This window comes from Pholis gunnellus (genome assembly GCF_910591455.1).
Source record: "Pholis gunnellus genome assembly, chromosome: 22".
NCBI lineage: Eukaryota > Metazoa > Chordata > Actinopteri > Perciformes > Pholidae > Pholis > Pholis gunnellus.
The window spans coordinates 2,816,295-2,835,754 of record NC_136549.1 but is presented as its reverse complement, the minus strand read 5'-3'; the positions used below and the strand labels follow the sequence as shown (position 1 = coordinate 2,835,754).

The 19,460-nt window shown below is 40.7% G+C and overlaps 1 protein-coding gene across 1 annotated transcript; it reads left to right on the top strand.

The window, feature by feature from the left end:
• Positions 1–1,106: 1,106 nt before the first annotated feature.
• Positions 1,107–19,081, top strand: sult4a1 (sulfotransferase family 4A, member 1; the record flags this gene model as incomplete). Its single annotated transcript, XM_079183524.1, has 7 exons — positions 1,107–1,275; positions 8,425–8,555; positions 10,008–10,088; positions 10,847–10,973; positions 11,078–11,172; positions 13,019–13,157; positions 18,945–19,081. 7 exons carry the CDS (start codon positions 1,107–1,109, stop codon positions 19,055–19,057), a joined length of 855 nt encoding a protein of 284 aa, XP_079039650.1. The 3' UTR covers positions 19,058–19,081.
• Between the last annotated feature and the right edge of the window lie 379 nt (positions 19,082–19,460).

Below are 19,460 nucleotides of genomic sequence, written 5' to 3'. Positions count from 1 at the left end.
AAGGCAACATGTTTTTCTGAGAGCATGATTGGATTAATGCACGTCTATCAATTCCCTTTTCAACACAAGAGCCAATCGACGGCAAGCGTGATGGGCAGAACGTAGTGACGTAGAAGCCCCCTTAACCCCCCCTTAGAAAAGTAAGAAAACACACACAAACCCCTCCCCCCACTTCTGTTTGCTTTGCCTAACAGTTCTCAGGCTTAATATTCGATTACAATTCGAAGAAGTCCAGTTAGAGAAAATATCCTCAATCAAAAGTCCGGAACATCACAATGACGTCTAACTCCTGTCATGTATAGTATAGCCCTAGTAGTTGTATCAACATCTCAATAGTCGTCCACAACGAATCAACCAATCAAATGAAAGAAAGTATTGTAGGTTTTCATATCTAACTGGACGAATAATAAATAATACATGCTCTGATAATAAATAACTATTCTTTTCTCATTTAAGTAAAATATGGGCTGGATTTAAAAAAGAAATGCATAGAAACAAAAAGCTTTTGAATATGCATCTTAAAATTAAATACTTGATTACAAAAAAAATGAATTTAACTGAATTGTTGTTGCCCCGCAGCTTTAAATTCAGTCCATGAAGTCACCAAAACAAATATATTCTTCTCATCTTCTAAAAAGGCTGCGTGTTTTTAATAACAGAGCCTTCCAAGAAAGAGTAAGTTATACATTTGGGTTTGGTAAATTTGCCAAGTTTGTTGTCCTCACTTGCTTAGAAAACCGCATGCTACTTGTTTGATTTATGTAGTAATATGGTAGCCTATATGGTCATATTATTTTTTCTTCTTTTTTTTCTGCAGCGTGTAAATCTGCATAACGCGTTGGGAAGCATCCTTCCTCTGCGGTCGCGCGCGCGCATCCTCGCGGGCTTGGCGAAAGTGGTCCTGATGCTGCGACTCGTGCGCGCGCGCATTACATCACTTCTCTCCAGCGCGATTGGCCGTGGGTCCACTCGTCCGCCCGCCGCGCAGCATCCGCAGCAGCGGCGTTTCAAAAATCCCCCTCGTCGCCGCCATCGACTGACCGCTTTGCGTTCGATTGGTGGTGTGCGCTTCTTCTCGTCCCTGCACTGGCGGCCCGTCTCCGAGGATGGCCGAGAGCGAGGCAGACACGCCGAGCACGCCGATCGAGTTTGAGAGCAAATACTTCGAGTACGATGGAGTGCGGCTGCCGCCCTTCTGCAGGGGGAAGATGGAGGAGATCGCTAACTTCTCCCTCAGAAGTAGCGACATATGGATCGTCACCTACCCGAAGTCAGGTAAACAAGCTTCTGCGTCACCACAGAGCTCTCCCCGTGCACCTTCACGTTTCTAGGGTGCCCTGTGCTGCATGCGGTGACTGCAGGCTGCCCTTGTGATTATCAAAGTTGCATATAAATATAAATAATAGCACATTTACAATCAGTCATAGGGTTCATTAAAGTTGCACGTCAGGCCCGTGTTTCATGAACAGCACCGGGAGGGTCATTTCATTTCTCTGTTTATATTACGCTCCTGCTGCGTTCAGTGTATCAGTTAGCATTATGCTGGCCTTCATCAGCCACCATAATCACACGCGCCATAGGACATGGATGGAAGTTGGTGTTTACATCCAGCTTCGGTGTGTCGTGGCGCAGCGCTGCCGCAGGCCGGTGAGCCGTGCGCGGTGATGCCGAGCTGTGCACTGGGGTGGGTCCCGGGTCATGTGACGGCTGGTCGGCAGCTGGAGCACGCGGTCAGTGCATTGATTGTTGGTCGTGGGAATTGTATTCTGGTTTAGCATCATATAGGAACACCTGTACTGCAGAATGGGTTAGACAACAGTCATCAATGCATCAACAGGGAAATCAATCAACAGGAAACCTTAATTGATGGCATTTAAAAACACATTTTAAATACATCTGAATATCTTATTCAGACTGTATACTGTATTTATTTTAAAACGTGTTCAATATAAAGTTAATGAACTCACCCCTGTGAGTGAAATCACTAATTACAGCGAATACATTGGAGTTTTTCCACTAATTTTCCATTGTAATTTGTGGTGGGACCAGGCCTTTGGTTTGATTATAATTGAAGTTATGTCGTTACATGATACTGTGAAAGAAAGCATTAGAGCCAAACTCTGCCGAGTGTAATGGACAGTGCTGCTTCCTGTTCCTGCTTAGGTTTGGCCCCGCGAGCATAGATTTGTGCTGCATCCTCCCATTCCATCCAGAGACCTTGTGCTAACAGTACACATGGATTAATTTAACCTCTCCAGGAATTTAGCAATTCTCATGCTGTGGAAAGAAAAGTGAAATTCTTTAAATAATATCAAATAAAACCTGTAACCGTCTAGTCGGTGCATAAATTATACTTTTGCAAGTATTGCACTAAAAGATCAGTGCATTGGTTTTAATAGAAGTGGCCATATCAGTGGTGGGCCGTCAGGGCCAGCAAGGCCTTCTCTGCTGGCCTAGACAGAATCACAAAGTTATAGTTATTTTATAATTTAATAATTTTTCATAAATACACTACATGTATTATAATTTTTTTCCCCCATTAGATTATTTTCTCATTGCACAGCTACTGTCTTCCTCAGTTGCTCTGCATCCAGTGCAGCTTGTTTTAAGTAGAGCTTTTATCCAATCAGATTTCACCTCTGTGTCTCTAGGTAGAAGAGAGGCCCCAGGCCTTCAGACTTACAAGTGAATCCCTTTGCAGTTTAAGTGAATGGGGACGATATTGTTGATTGTCATAGTCTTCAACCAATCAGATCTTTAGTTTGACATGTTGGGCGTATTCTTTGACATGTCAGAGCCTTCTAGCTGGCCTAGCCATACGTGAAGAAGGATTTTTGTTTGGTTTTATATGTGATAGGAATTATTGTTATGTCCAATGTTGCGCTGGGGACACATTTAGTCGGTGCCAGTGTTGCCAACTTGACGACTTTCTCGCTAAATCTGGCGACTTTCCGAACCCTCTTGGCGACTTTTTCTGTCAAAAGCTACTAGTGACAAATCTGGCGACTTTTTCTGGTGTTGTTGGAGACTTTTCTGGTGTTTTGACTCTGACGTGAAAGCACGTACCGTTCTGCACTGTTGTGAACGAGCAGCGGGTGCTGCCGTGAGCCCCCCCCAAAGCACTTACAGGTGGTCACTCTCACAGTAGTGTGCAGCAGTCCCAGCTGCAGTCAGAGAAGAGAGGAGACACTCTCGGCGTATTCATGTATCTGCACTCTGCAGTTAGTGTATTTATAGGTGTTGAGCTTCATTTTTACATGAAACAAATAATAACTGTAGCTGTGGCGTCATAATGAGGTGTTTCAGCTGCAGGACAGCAGTGAAGGCCCAGGTTGCGAATGCACGGCCCGCCACTGCCATATACAGACCTGTATCATAGCCAGTTTATGAAATGACCAAAGAGTCACACCCGATCTCACATATTACTTAAATGTGCTTAATTCCAATCTCTTGCCTACACGCGGCTCTCAACATGGTGACAGCTGAGCTGGCGGCCAGCCGCTAACAGCGCAAACAACGGTAACAGAGCAAACCGTGATTACCCGAGGGGAAACCACAGGGATGGTGCTACGCTTCCGCGGCAAGCTGTAACTGCTCTATTAGCACAGTGCAGAGTGGCCGTGAGCTAACCAGTAGAGCGTGCTTACTTGCACTAACATGCACTAAGATGACGCACAGCCAGCATGGCTCTGTCAACAACGCAAAGTGGTAGGATTGGATGACAACACATACAGAGGGAGAGTGACTTCATTCTTTGCTTACTCCATTATGTCTTTAGATAACTAATAGTCGTTTGCTGCTATATTAATACACTAAATATTGTATTGAGAACCTTCAAAGGTGCAGTGTGTAGTATCTAGCAATGAGGTTGCAGATTGCAACCAACTGAAACGTGTCCCGTATGCTACAGGTAGGAGAAGGTTGGCTGACGTGACAACGCAAAAAGGTCCCTCTCAAGAGCCAGTGATTGGTTTGTCCGTTCTGGGCTACCGTAGAAACACGGCGGCCAGCCCCATGAAGAGGACGTATGTAGATATGAATGGCTCATTCTAGGGTTACGGAAACACAACAACTCTTGTTTTCAGGTGATTACACACTAAAGAAAACATTATTAATATTAATATGACATTCCATTTCTGCCTCTAGCTCCTGCTAAATGCTACACACTGTTCCTTTAGAAGATCAACTCAGACGTTTCCAGAGAACAATGACTGACAACCAGTCAACAATGGCTGAAAGTCTAAAACACTCCCAAATCATAGCACAATATGTGAACAGTCTCTCTACAAATTTTGACTTTGATAAAGTGAAGCAGAACAAAGTTAGAGAGGAATTTAGTACAGAGAGGTCAGGCGAGATCAGCCAAATTGTAATTTCCGAACCAGCTGTTCCTATACTATAGAACTCTATATAAATCACTTGTTTTACCACTAATAGTGTTCAATCTATCCAAATACAGCAGTTGGGCATCATTTTGAGAGCCTGAATCCTATCTGAGCCTGTTTCTGTCTCTCATCCATGGGATTTTCTCATTTGAATTCCAGTTGCTCTGTGTGTATGTAGACATATGTCAGCCTATCATTGGTCGATTTCAGTCAATGAACCCTCCTTCGACGCATCATAGTTCAAAGAATTGAGCCAGTCGTTAGCCAGTGAGAATCAATTCCGCGCCGTCTCTCGTGATGTGTAAAAACTGATACACCGAAAGTCAAATCGCCCCCCGCCCCCTGCTTTAGAAAAAAAGCCTGCTTTCCCGGACACAGTTCAATGAGACACAGGATATATGTAGAAGACATGTTCTAGCTCCAGAACCAGGAAAATATGCTTTGTCTTCATCAATATCGGGTATATGAGGAGCGGTTATGATTATTATCTGTAAAGTGGTTTGTGGTTTTGCTGCTCTGTAATGGTTTCACAGAGAGAAATTTTGAAGATATCTCCGGAATCTGTGTGTTGTTGCCGTGCTTTCTGCTATCTCGGTTTGGCTGGTTAGCTTTTAGCTTTCACGTGGTAGCTCAAACCGGAGTGCGTAGGCTGCGCAGCCATGGGGAAATGTGACTGATATTTTGCTAATTCTTTTAGTTGTTTATTTAGCTGTGTATAATTGTGTTTGGAGGGTGTAAAAATGGCTTGCATGATATTGTAGATCAGACTTTATTCTTTAATCTGGTATATAATATGTGTATAACATTAATTCTATTCGTTAACGATAAGTGCATTTTTGCTACTCCTCTGGTACCGAGTGCCCCCGAATTTGGGGGCGTCGTGCACAAAAGGCTAGCCTACCCATAAACAAATGGATGTCCACCAAGCTCTAAGACAGTTTGTCTCAATTTAAACAAGATGACGTTGTGGAGTGAAACAGTGATACATTAATTATATCCAAAGAACTCTGCAGTTTACTTTACACATGAGAGAAGCAGTCAAAAGTAAGAACCCGTTTCCTTCCCCCCTGCTCTGTTTGTGTTTCCATCCTCCTCTGGTGCAGCAGGAAGAAAGCACATGGTGGGCCACATGGTTGTGATGCTGCAGTGCTGTGAGGGCCATTGGCTCATAAGCAACGCTCTCGGCCAATGGGATTTGCGAGATTCTTTAAGCCGAGGAGGGGCGAGAGTGCGGGCTGCCCTACCGTTCATAATAGCAGTGTATTTATGACTGTTTTGACATCAGCCATACGCTCAGTCATGTCTCCCTGCAGACAGCACACACAGTCACACATGAATAACAGAGGGTTGGAAACTGAAGCACCAACATAGAGGAGAGAGCGTCCTCTCTGCTCTGGCTGCATGCTGTGCCAAGCAGGGGTTTGAAATATACAAATAATGCGAATGTAAAGAGGCACTCGATTTTGCATTTCATGGGGAGTATGACTCAGCCTGTGAAAACCCTAAGCCTTTTTTTAGGCCTCTTCTCGAGACTACAATTCAGTAACTACAAGGTCTATTTTAAAAATGTTGATGCTTGAATAGCAATAGGAATTGTGAGATTTGATGAGATGAGTGAATATTGTGTATTTGCTACTGGTTAATAGTAGCTGAACACAGCAAACACAGCAAACAGGGAAAATTCCCAGGTTCGCCTGAAGAAACACCTTCTGATAAAGAGCAGCGCACAGCCGCTTATCAAAGTTTGCCTCTCACAGAGACAGTATTATTCACAACAACAGATAGATCTGCACAATAAATGAAGCATTGCGTTAGTTCACGCAGGACATGTAAGTCATACTGTAACCATCTGACAGCCAGCCGATTGAATCATTGTTTGTAATCGGTCACACACCAATCACAGTCCACTCTCACCTAAAGGAGGTCCATTTAAATATGACTCCCTCTTCACTGATTCTTTCTACACCAATGCTGTTACAGACCGTACTGCTGGCAAAGTTTCGCCTCCTCCAGCCCAGCCTCCACCCTTTTTTGTTCAGAGTTCATTTTGCATAGTAAATGGTTGAAATGGTATTCAAAGTTTTTCTATGGGCCGATAGTATATAAAACATTCGTGAAATGTTTCTTACTGGGTTCTCGTTTTAAAATGGATCAGCTGGAAACTTTTAAAAAGTCAGCTGGACAGCGTTGTGCAACTGGCTAGAAATGAGAAGCTGCTTTTGTCTGTCTCTGTCTAAAATCAAGAACACTGGGTTTTAAACACTACCAAGAATTCCAGTAAATCTGTTTTGCCCGTGTCAAAAGCATACAACTGGACGCTTTCATGCAAAGTACATTATGACTGGTGCAAATGAGAAATACAAGTTTTCTTTAAGAGCAAGAGAAGCTTGTCAGAAAATTGACCATTCTTGCATGGTTAATTTGGTTTCACGGCCAGCATGTGGCCAGCCTGAGGCCGCGCACACACACACATCATCTTCCTATAAGAACATATGCCCCTTTTCTACAGAACATTGGCAGGCTTTCAGATTAATAGCTTATTAAAAAAAAGCTAGTAATGTTGAATTTACCACACTGATAAAATCCAGAGCCGTGACCCCTCTGCTCAGTGTCCTTCAGGTTTCACATGGATGTTCTGATAGCAGCCTCCAGCTTTCATTTTGTTGCCTTTTTAAACTTGAATCACCAAAATGAATCACAGGGACACCACAGACTAGTAACGGATAAAAAAACAGTGTTGAGATGACAAAGACTGCTTTAATGCAGGCATTGATTGGTATTTAGTTGATGAGTGACGACTGTTGGTAAGAACAGCAGGTTTGGGATTGAATCGCCTAGAAAATACCTTTTCGTCTAGTTGCATTGTGGGTAACGTATGATTTATCTGGTTCTGTAGCATTGATTTTAATTGGCGGGGTTGGTGTCCCGCAACGTTTCCTCATAACGGTTCATATGATATCTTACGAAAAAAATGCTTAAAAAGTCCAGCAACACTTGTCGATTTTTGCTTCAAACTTCTGTCTACACATGAAACAACTAAATTAGATTTAGGCAACTTAGTTGGATTAATGAAAACATCGTGGTTTGAGTTCAGATGACTACGGAATTGGTGTTACTGAAGTACTGGTTACGTGACAAATAAATCAACTTCTCCTTTCACATGAGGCACGAACAGCCATATCCTGGGTGAAAGACCTGTTTGTGTTGGACCCATCCACATCCTCTCCCACCAGCTTTGTGTGGGGTTTTGTGGTCTCTATACGTCCTGGTTTATGTTTACGTGTATTACATACAAATTGATTTTGTGGGACATCTACGAATTACAGCGCAGTATGAGAACAGCCTGTGTCCTGTGCTGGCAGACTTTTCTCTTTCAAATACAAAGACCATGTTTGGCCCATGTGTGATCCCACGAGTTTTGTTGAAACACTCTTTCAGCTAACATTACAACAGTTAGTTTGAGTTTTATTCTGTCAAATGTTTATTAAAGCTGCAGTTGATTTTAGATTTATTAGATTTGCTCAAACTGTCGTACAAATGACAAATACTCTATGAATCCTCTGCCTCCTTTTAGAGCTCCTAATGGTGTTTGGAAGATTCCACCGCGCCCCAAGAAAAACAACCAATCAGACCAGAGGAGTCTCTAACAGAGCTGGCAATCCCTGCTGGTGAATTCCGATCAAACTGTCAAACTAGGCAGAACTGAACAAATATGTATCCAGATTCTATTTCTGCATTGCCTATTTTTCAAATGTTTTGAGAAACATATAGCTACTGTTTAGCTGTTTAGCGGAGCTTGGTTTTAGCTACACAGCACACTGTTTTCCTACTTCAATCAATCTTGCAAATACCATTATGAGCACTAAAAAGAGGCAGATCACGGATTATCTGTGTCATGTACTGCTCTCAACAATAAGTGACAGTTTGAGCAAATATAATAAAAGTACATTTTTACCAAATGCAGCTTTAAGCTCACCTGTTGTACAACCGGTTTCCTTATTCTCTTCCTGTCCTCCGGCTCGCTCCTCTCTCCTCCTAGGAACCAGTCTACTTCAGGAGATCGTGTATCTGGTGAGTCAGGGGGCAGACCCAGATGAGATCGGCCTTATGAACATCGACGAACAGCTGCCTGTCTTAGAGTACCCCCAACCCGGCCTGGACATCATACAGGTACTGCACCTGGGTAGCATTCACTCAGTTCTTCAGCTCACTCAATCATTTTAGGACTGCAGAGGAGTTTCTGGGTCTGGCAAAGTTGTTGCGGGAATGCCTTTTAGCTGGGTGTAGCAGCATTACAACAACACCTTGTTTAGATGTGAAACATGAGCAGACGCTGGTCTCAATTTGAAACTGGGCACAATCAAAACAAGGCCAGCCTCGCTCGCAATCACAAGCACTGTGTTTTCTGAATAGCTTGTGTTAATCAGGAAGTTCTTTACGTATCTCAGATCTTAATCTCTTAACCTTACTATCTACAATCTTAATATTTTGAAGGAATTTAAAAGCTGTAAACACCCAACTAATCATGTTACCGCTTCTTACAGCAGCGATTCTACGCTTTAAGGTCAAATGACTGATAGTGGGGACTGTGACAAACTAAATCCCTGCTTGAGCTACAAATTAATAGCAGAGAGCCTGACCGTGTGGTATTTGAAAGATGTAGGCAAGATAAAGGATCCTGTTTTTCTTTGCAAACTTATGCACATAAAAACAGGTTGATGAAATGCACACTTTAAAGTCTTGTACCTTTTAGCGAAGGAATGGCTGTGATGACCAATATCCCCACATTGGTTTAAGTTCCATTTTTGTTATTACCTGACCAAATGCACCTTTAATACTCATACAGTTGTAGAGGAAATAAATTGGCCAAATAACACAGTGATATAAACACCACATACAGAGCAACAACAGAGTGTTAGTGTTGCGGCTAGCTGGAACTTGCAACATCACATGCTACTGTATAACAGAAAACAAGGAACACAAATGCAGATATACAGTGTACTTAACTATAAGTCAGATGCAGAGAAACATTTACAAGTTGTCAAACTTGAATAAGAACTTCTCAAACACATCATCATTTCCATCTGGATTTTAAGAGTTCATTTATTGACCCTTTTATTAATAATCCATCGATCTGGATCAATGTATCGATTCAGTGATCTATGAACCAATATCACCGATGCAAAGTGAAAACATGACGCGCCTTTATTTTGAAATTCCAATGACATGTTTGTGTTATCGATTTCCGTCCAAGCCCAGTAATAACATTGTCAAATAATACTTTAGTTGCTTTTTGTGAGTCGATATAGCAGACTTTATGGTTTCAGCGAATATGGTATCGCTGTCCAAAGAATCAATTTAATATTGTATTATGATGAAACTTGTGATTGACCCCCCTCATACTTTTATAATGTGGAATCACATGGCCAGGCCGAGCGTATTATTCAAGCTAAAAAGTTTATTGCATTTTCCAAGAAGCAGAGCTACAGGTTTTGTGTAAACTGTGTAACTTTTTTTCAGCAGGTAAGATAAGACACACCTGGCAGCCCCGAGCATTCTGCAGGACTGTTAAGTGAAGACAGATTACAGATTAAAGAAAAAAACTCCTTTCTGTTTCCACAGGAGCTGACGTCCCCTCGTCTGATCAAAAGCCATCTACCCTATCGATTCCTGCCGACAGCCATGCACAACGGAGAGGCCAAGGTCAGCCCGCCGGGACAGCACATATACAGTAGCCGCAACTTTTTGTTGCATTAACATGCTAATTAAGATGTTTTCAGATTTCTTCGCTATATTTTGAGGTGGGTGTCGGGTATTGAAAAAAAATCTTGCTTGGACTCTTATTACATTTAATAGCGTCAGATTAGTTCAGGCAGAACGCTGAAGTAGCATTGGTATCAATAAAGAATAAGTAGAAAAACTAAACAAGACATTGAAATTAGAAAGCAATATATGGTGCATTACCCTAGTGTTCATGAATGTTTTGTATGTATTTTAAATATGTAATATAATATTTTATTAGTATATTGTAGTATATTTATTTATATATTTTCTATGTATTTCTTATTTAATTTATATATATATATATATATATGTAGTCCATGTCTTTGTTTATTATTAGGATAACTAAATCTATATGGATATTCCATTATTTTTGTTTTGTAAACAAAAATTAAGATAATTGTATATCGATGTATATATTTATAAAGTTATTATTTTGTTTGTAAAAAATAATTAATTAAGATAATTATATATATATTCATTTAAGATAAATAAAGCAGGCTGTATGATACATCACGCAAACAAAAACAAATCTGATTGTTTCATTTAATATATTTGTATTGTCTTCTTTAGTTCAGTAATCTAGTCTCTACTATAGCTACTATTCTACAGGACTGCACTCCAACAGCAGTGCTTCAATTGTCTGACTGTAGTGAGTATTTGCTGTGGATCTCTTCCAGGTGATCTACATGGCTCGTAACCCTAAGGACCTGGTGGTGTCCTACTACCAGTTCCACCGTTCTCTCAGGACCATGAGCTACCGGGGAACCTTCCAGGAGTTCTGCCGGCGCTTCATGAATGACAAGCGTAAGTATGCCGGCCATCCATTTAAGTCGGTACCCTTTACTGTTTTGTCTCCAGGCTACTGTCAGTTCATCCAGCTGCTCTGTGTGTGTCTCTCTCTCTCAAAGTGGGATATGGTTCCTGGTTTGAACATGTTCAGGAATTTTGGGAACATCGTATGGACTCTAATATCCTCTTCTTGAAATATGAAGACATGTACAAGGTAAGGTCATCACTGCCTCTTGCTTTTTTTTAAAGCCATTGTCTGCTTGCTCTTACTTTGACATTATGTAACTGCAGGTCATCACCCAGAATGGCCTTTATGAGGACCAGAGTCCTCTGACTCTTTGGTGTCTTTAGAAAGACAGTAAACTTCTCTAGTGGAGCTGCTGCTGTACTGGCGAATGTGACTGTGTGTGTAGTGCAGTTCTCTGCGGGAATTTACCTTTTAACATGCATTGATGGAGAAGGGAATTTCAGTAAAAGCCCTGCAATAAAATAGGTGATGAGAAGTTAGTTGAACTAATTCTCCAAACCTGAAACTCTCAGAGAAGAGTTTCAAAGTGGAAGGGCCTTGATTATAAAATCCTGTAAGATTTTAGTTATATTCAATATTTGAAACATATAAATGTTAAATACAAACCGCTGCAAATGGCCACTCCTTTGCACTCCTACTACTGAAATGTCTGAAAATAAACTTCATGGTTTATAGAACTGGAAAAAGTTTCATGCTTTATTCATAAATTGCACAATACCTCATATACGAGCTTATCTGCTACACTAAGTGACTTGTACCACCCATACCCAAATCTACATCTGCTGTCAAAGGTAAAGAAAACCCCATCCCCATCATTTCCCTACAGCCGTGACCTTTTTTATCTCTCAGTTTATACCTCTTTTCGCACAACGTGGCAGACTTGTGTATCCTGAACATTCTTGTGTAAAACTCCCCAGTCAAAGAAAAAGAACATAATATACCAAATCAATATTTGCCCTTTGCTTTGCCAAAGGTTCCTTTTCACATTATCTGGAGTAATCTCGTTTACAAGGCACAGACTCAAACATGTCCTTTCTTTTGCAGATAGGCTTTTTCTCAGAATAGATTTCTTAGAACTGAAGAGATAAGTCACAATTCAGTTTACTTTTGGTATAAAAAAGAAAAGAAAACACAACTTCATTTTTCAGATGCACAGTGTATGAATAAAGAAACAATCCACTCTTTATTGTATGCTATTTGAAACATAACAAAGATGCTGGTTATTTATCTTCTACTATATTAACTAACTTTTTCAATGATTAAACTGCATGGAATTTGTCTGCGTATTAGAAATGTATGTGATTGTTTTAGAGGCTTTAGACAAAATATGAAAATATAAAATGTAGGCAAATCCATATATTGTCCCGACCTTTCGGTTCCCCCTCGGGTAAACACTGTTAGGTGTAGCACTGTTGCCATTGTTTGAACCGTTAGCTGCAAGTCGCTGGCTCAGCCGTCACCATGTTGAGAGCCGTGTAGAGACAATAGATATGCTCTAAATTCCGTATTGAGCACCTTTAAAGGAATAGTTTGACACTTTGGGAAATGCACTTATTAATTTTTAAGCTAACATTTGTAATGTTATGTTAGTGTTGTGTTTATATTCATTATTACTATTATTGTATACCTTTTTATTTTTATTCTCTGGTAACTCTGGTAAACTTTCATGCCAATAGAGCCACACTGAATTGATTGGAGTTTACCGTCACAGTTTCATAACCCAGGGCTGTAAACTGAGCCTTTATGTTTCACTGTTCCTACACAGAGCTGTACATTTTGTCCTCACTGCTGTCATATGTTTACAGTCAGTACAGTACAGTCACCTTTGTGCCACATATAGATTGCGTAATCTAGGGAACTGTGTGTTCTCCAGAGCTGTGGGTGGATGCTGTTTGGGGAAACAGAATCATGGCCTTGTTATTCAAGAATTCGAGAGAGAGGCAGTTTTCTCTGTATTTACGTGCAATTATTGCTTTCATAGATTTTCTCTTTTTTTCAATATCCTCTTCCCCTTCTGCTCTGTCCATTCCAGGATCCGGGGACATTGGTGGAACAGTTAGCCCGGTTCCTGGGTGTTTCCTGCGACAAGGCCCAGCTGGAGGGCATGGTGGAGAGCTGCAACCAGCTCATCGAGCAGTGCAGCAACTCGGAGGCACTGTCCATCTGCAGGGGTGAGTGGGAGAGGAAACGCGTCACTGCTCAGTTCCTATCTCGGCCAACTTTCTGGCTCTCTGAGGTCCGACTTGAGAGGTCTGAAAGAGCTTTTGTTGTAGAGGATGAGATGACCCACCAAATGTGTCTTTTTTATTACACTTTCACTGCATCTGATGTTCTTATACTTTAGTTCCTTCAGTTTATGATTTTACAGCTGGTGTCTCATGAGCTCTCTTAATCTTGTTGTGCAGTGTAGTGTTTTTCATCACAACACCATCTTGTAAGGACAGGCACTCTACTAACCCAATGAACATTTCAAATTCAGTCAATCAGTTTCTGAATTATTTTCAAGATCTATTATTTGCAAAACACCAAATAAATCGGCCTGAATTATAGAGAAACATGTAAAAGAATCAACTAGATTTTTTTTCAGTTGGATTAAAGGGGGTAGTCCAGCGATTTTAGATTTTTCTCTTTCACAAAATTGGGAGACTAAATAATAATAAATGTTATTTCAATCAGGAGAGACTTCATCAGAATTTAACAATAATTTATTATACATGCATAAAATGTGAACAGTGCAAAGTCTTTGGCGATTGGAATCCTGAAGTAGGATAATAGAGGGGTGATGCTGATTTCAGATAAGGCCTAATCCCCCCTGGAGTCCAGACATTGGTGGTGGTGGTTTGATTGAATGAACATAAAAAAAACTTTATTGAAAGTAGTATGAGAATTAAAGACTTTAAATTCTTTAAATTTTAAAAGTATTGCAGCAGTACAAAAGTGCCTAACAAGTGTAAAAAAGAGTTTCAGGCCTTAAAATGCAGGAATACGTTTTTAGATTTCTTTTTAAAATATCTGCAAGATAGTCTGCAGATAATCAAAATCAAACCACGATATCCTTTCAGCCTAGACTAGCATGAGTCACCTTCACTAATGAATACATGCATAAGCGACATCTTAATGGTGTAGTGGTACTATACCTCATTTAATTAGTACCGGTTCTTTCAGAATAAGAAGACAGTGTTTTAATAAGACACGTATTTCCTATCCTACGAAAAACGATGTCCTTATTTTTTTGGCGTTTTTTTACTACGAAAGTCAAGCAACACGTGTGATATACAGGCTGTTCAAAATACCCTTCCGTTTTCACAGGAAACAACTTAGTTAGGTTTAGGCAACATAACTACTTAGTTAGATATAGGAGAAAGTCAGTCAGTCAAAAATAAATGCGGCCATCACATTTTTTAATGTATACATTTTTAATAATAAAATAATTAAGTTCCATGTTCAGCCATCTGTTATTCCATTACTTTTCCTGGTGTTTTAGGATTTTATCGTTTCACTATTGGTATCAATAAATTTAGTCAGGGTTAACTATACAGTCAGAGAAAGAGGACGCTGAGAGGAGAGAAAGCATCAGTGTAGTTCCTCTCTTAGATCAGGCTGATCTCATGAAGATGTTTAATAGGTAGCAGGGAGGAAGAGAGAAAATAAATCACAAATAATATATTTTTTCTTTTGTTTTGGAATCCTCTAGTGGTATCTATCCATGCAGTTTTGATTGAATGTCTTCTTTTTGGAACACTGTCTCTGAAACACCTGTCTCCACCCCAAAACAATGGTGATCACAGCAAAACCCACTGAACCCATTTCTACCAAAGAAATAGTCCCTATGAAAACTGACAAAGTTTGGTGCAACTTTGAAATTATGAATTTCAGCCATATTGTGACAATGAACAATCTTATCCTACTTTCCTCATTGCTGTAGCAGCTGTTGCTAGAAATGGTTCATCCGTAAATTTGAGATGGGTCACAGATTTTGCGCTGTAAAGTCATAAATCTACATCGTACATATATGAGGGTCGCGCATTTTGACAAAGCATAAACTGCAGTATCTATCTATCTATCTATCTATCTATCTATCTATCTATCTATCTATCTATCTATCTATCTATCTATCTATCTATCTATCTATCTATCTATCTATCCATCTATCTATCTATCTATCTAAACTGAGACAATGTTAAATTGGTAAACTTCAAATGACTCAACTCCTAATCATTACAGAGCTAGCATAACCAAGAGTCTCTTAGTCATGAACAGGTATTAATGTTGTTTACAGGCAAGCAAACGATCCAATATATACGGAGAATGAATATAAATTTACTTAAATTTAGTTGTTTTTTCAAGGGACTTCCTCTGGAAATCACTAACTGCTTCTAAACATTGACTATACCCACGGCCATGGGGTTCAGTGAGATGGTGTATGGGGAGTTATCTGAGGTTGTCGACCTGTAGTGAAGTGTGGAGGGTTAGGACGATGAATGGAAACTCTGATATATATACTGTGCAGCGTGCGCAATGACATTATAATTATACCAGGATTAGATGGACAGGGACTGAAGAGTCTGGAAACCAGTTTTACAATATTATTTTCCCTTTTGAATATCCCAGATGGAATGTTCTTATTTTCCATTTTAACACAGTGGATCAGTGTCAGACAATGTCAAGTCAGGACTTTAACCCGCCAGACTGCGCTGAGCAGGTGGCTTTTGGAACAATTCTATAGGAGACACTGTTTACACATCGAGTCCTTACACTGAAACACGAGTCGATATAGGCTCTAACACATTTTAACCCCTTATTGACCTTGTTATACAACACCTTAGGCGGGGTATGTATTTGCATGTATTCATCATTCACCCATTTGCAACCATACACTTATGGGAGGGGCTACCATGCAAAGTGCCACCAGGTGCCACTTGCCCATCAGGACTATCTATCTAACATTTACACAACATTCATACACCGTAGGTTACAGTAGCAATTTGGGGTTAAGTGCCTTGCCCAAGGACACATCGACATGGACTAACGGAGCCGGGGATCGAACCGCCAATCCTCTGATTGAAGGACGACCCTGCTCTACTACTGAGCCACAGTCCACGTGAATACACAAAGGTGTGTTCACACCAAACACAGCACGAATTATTCGCGCGAGTAGATTACATACAGTCTATGCACAGACGCTGCGGCGCAATAGCCTATCAGCGTTGAGATGTTTCTCCTGTCATCACTGACTTCCTGCCGTTGTTGAATCAGGAAATAAATACTGTAGCCGTCTGTGTTCACCCAGAGCTCTACGATACCTCATATCAATAGAGACCGGACCAAACTATGTGTATAAATGTGTGTGTGTGTAAACCATATGGTGCAAACAATGAAAAAGACGCTGCCGTATTTATGTCTAGATGACGTTATGTTGAGTGTTGATGGAGCTGCTACAATGTTAGCATAGCCTAGCACCGATTGATCCGAGCTCCATTGAAGTATTTTAAAAGTGATTTGCTTGTCGTCTTGCGGAGAGAACTAACAAGACATGAACTCAAACTTTTTACAAATACATAGTTATTTTGGCATCCCTTTTTGACGGTTTATTGCAGATAAATCACAGCCAAATTTGTTTATTTGGGGTTCATACAGCTGTAGTAAACCAGCCGACATGTTTGCTTGACACAGTGAATACACCTCGATAAAATCCACGGAGCTCCTCCGGACTATGTTATGAACCCAGACATGACGGCGTTTAGTTTCCCGGGATATCTAGGACTTCCACAACACGTACTAAGCAGAAATACAGGTTATTTTTTCCATGGTTGATGACGGACAGTTGAAGGGCTTCCAGGGCGATAAGCCACATCCCCTCTCCGGCGTGTCCAGCGCGATTCACGCGAATGAACACAAATGGTCCCCGGCGAGACCGGTGTGAAGTCTCGGCAAACCAGCTAGAGGCGCATAACACCATAAACAGGACTGTGGTAATGAATGAAACCGGAGCATGACCATTGCTGACGTCCACATAGGGCGTTATTTACGTCAAGCCGCTTAAAGCGGACCCTCGCAGATGCATGCAGAAAGTATGAATCTGTGATTGGCTGATAAGTAAGCGGACTGTGACAACCCCACTGTCATGAAAAGTGAAATTAGAAAATAAGACTGCACATAAAAGTGTCATTTTGAAATATAAACAAATTGAGAATAAAATGGAAATGGTGGTGATCCAAAACAATAAAATCCCAAAACCAATTATATGATTATTTATTTAATACATTCCTTTTTTTGTGTGTATTTAATATTTAACACTTCAGGCCTCAATACATATCTAAATAGGTCATGGGATCTTCAATTGCGTGTTCATGGATTAGATGGTTTGGACATGAATATAGCCCCACCGTGTGGTATAATCAGTTGTATAATCAGTTATTTTAACTAGCAGTCTGCTTTGATTTAACCCTCTTTGACTCATTTATGTTTATCCCCTGATTATTCATTCCCTTTTGGTTTATGTCACCATTCCAATTTTCATTTGTATGTTTTACTTATGGTTTCTGTTGTTTTTCTTTTCAGTTTCCCCATCTGATTCTTTTTCTTTTAGTGCATGGAAGTCTGGTGTCTGGTGTGCTAATAGGCTTAACACACAGCTATCAGCAGTCAGTCTGATCTGTCTCACATCTGTAGCCCACAGCAGGTGAGTCAGAGCCACGGCAGGCTGCACTCACTGCAGCTGAGTTGTCAATTTACCTGGGTTTCACATTACCTTCATCATGCAGGAGACTGAGGACAAGTAACGTCATCATAACAGGAAGGAGGACGGGACTCGATGAATTCATTACGCTTGTAACTGAAGAACAAACCCGTTTTTTTGTAGTATTTGTAGTATTAGTAGTAGTATATGTATTTTATTCTGCCATCACACACGATACAATAAATGTAGCCTGTATACAATCTAGTATACAATATGACTGAAAAGCCACAGGCAGAAGATCAATGCTCATATGCCTATCCTACATTCTTGTCAATTTAAGCTAACTTCAAGAAAATGTAATAATAAATGTTTTAAATAATTTAATCATATGACATACATGATCCGTTAAATGAAAAATAAAAAAATCTGAATACTCTCTGAAAAGCTCAAATTATTTTCTCTTGTCCTTTGACAAATTCTTCATTCCTGTTACGACTTTTTGTTAGAAAAAAACGTGTTCCAATTAGACTTATTATTTTGGATATAAGTGCTGTTATCCTGTCCTGTTGTGTTACTGGTAAGACTGGTTTTAGTATTTAATGGCATGGACGGTCATTCTCGTTTTGGTTTATTTTATTATTTCCAAGTTGTGTAACAAAACCATGGATCGTTCTCAACACTGAGTAGGACACTTGAGATCGTACCTGCTTCATCCATCTGACCAGACTCTGTCTGGCCTGAGCACAATGTTTCTATAGTGAAATATTACTGGCCCCTGATTTGCTGTATGGTGATTTGATTGAACCCAAAAATAAAATAACGGAAATACCGTTTAACTCGTGCACGCAGTGTATGATGGTCACAGAAATGCATGGCCGCATCAATCAGACTCCTGCCAGTACCCTCGACGTGCGTAAATATGCGAGAGCCCGATCAATGCTGCTTGCAGCTTTAATTAAAATAAAATGTTTCTTTTAAGGAGCCAGTAACAAAGCAAGACCCACCTTAAGGCCTTCATCATGTCAGCTGATATTGTGCTTCAGTGGGTCATATTCACGTACAAACTCTCTATTGAATTAGCACAATAAAGCACTCAGACAGGAAGTCCACAGCTTTTAGGGCCCCTGTGATTTAACTCTGGGGCCTTGGGGCTGTTGTCCTGTGAATAATCCAGCTTTGTCTAAAATGAAGAAATGAATCAGCGCGTCTTGGCTGTTGGATCACTTTCAGCTACATGTTATTTAAAATGTGTCCCTCTCCCTGTGTGTCCTCTCTGCAGGTCGCGCGGGTCTATGGAAGGACGTCTTCACGGTGTCCATGAACGAGAAGTTTGATGCCGTGTACAGACAGAAGATGGGCAAGTCCGACCTGACCTTTGACTTCTGCCTGTGAGGAGCGCCCGACCCTCGTCCTCCCCACCCCCCCACTGATCCACTCCAGTACAAAAAAAAACACACGCTCCTACGTCTCCATCTAGTCGATCAGTCTGAAGTTCAATGGTGTCCGTCTGACAGCGGGAATACACAGCGAGACTTTTCCCCCAGAATGCAACCTGTCTCAAGTCAATGCGTCATTCAAAAGTCCCGCCCTCGTGGAGTGATGAAAATGATTTCAGATTCATTAGGAATTTGTTGAAATGTTTCAATCAGTAGTTCAACCAAACCTCCCTCAGCCCCTACCTCCACAGTACGTTCCCTCTGCTACGTCTGTATATGTGTATATACTAACCAGGGTTCGACCGATATCGGTTTTTAAAGGCCGATACCAATACTGAGCTGAAGTATTGGTCAACGTT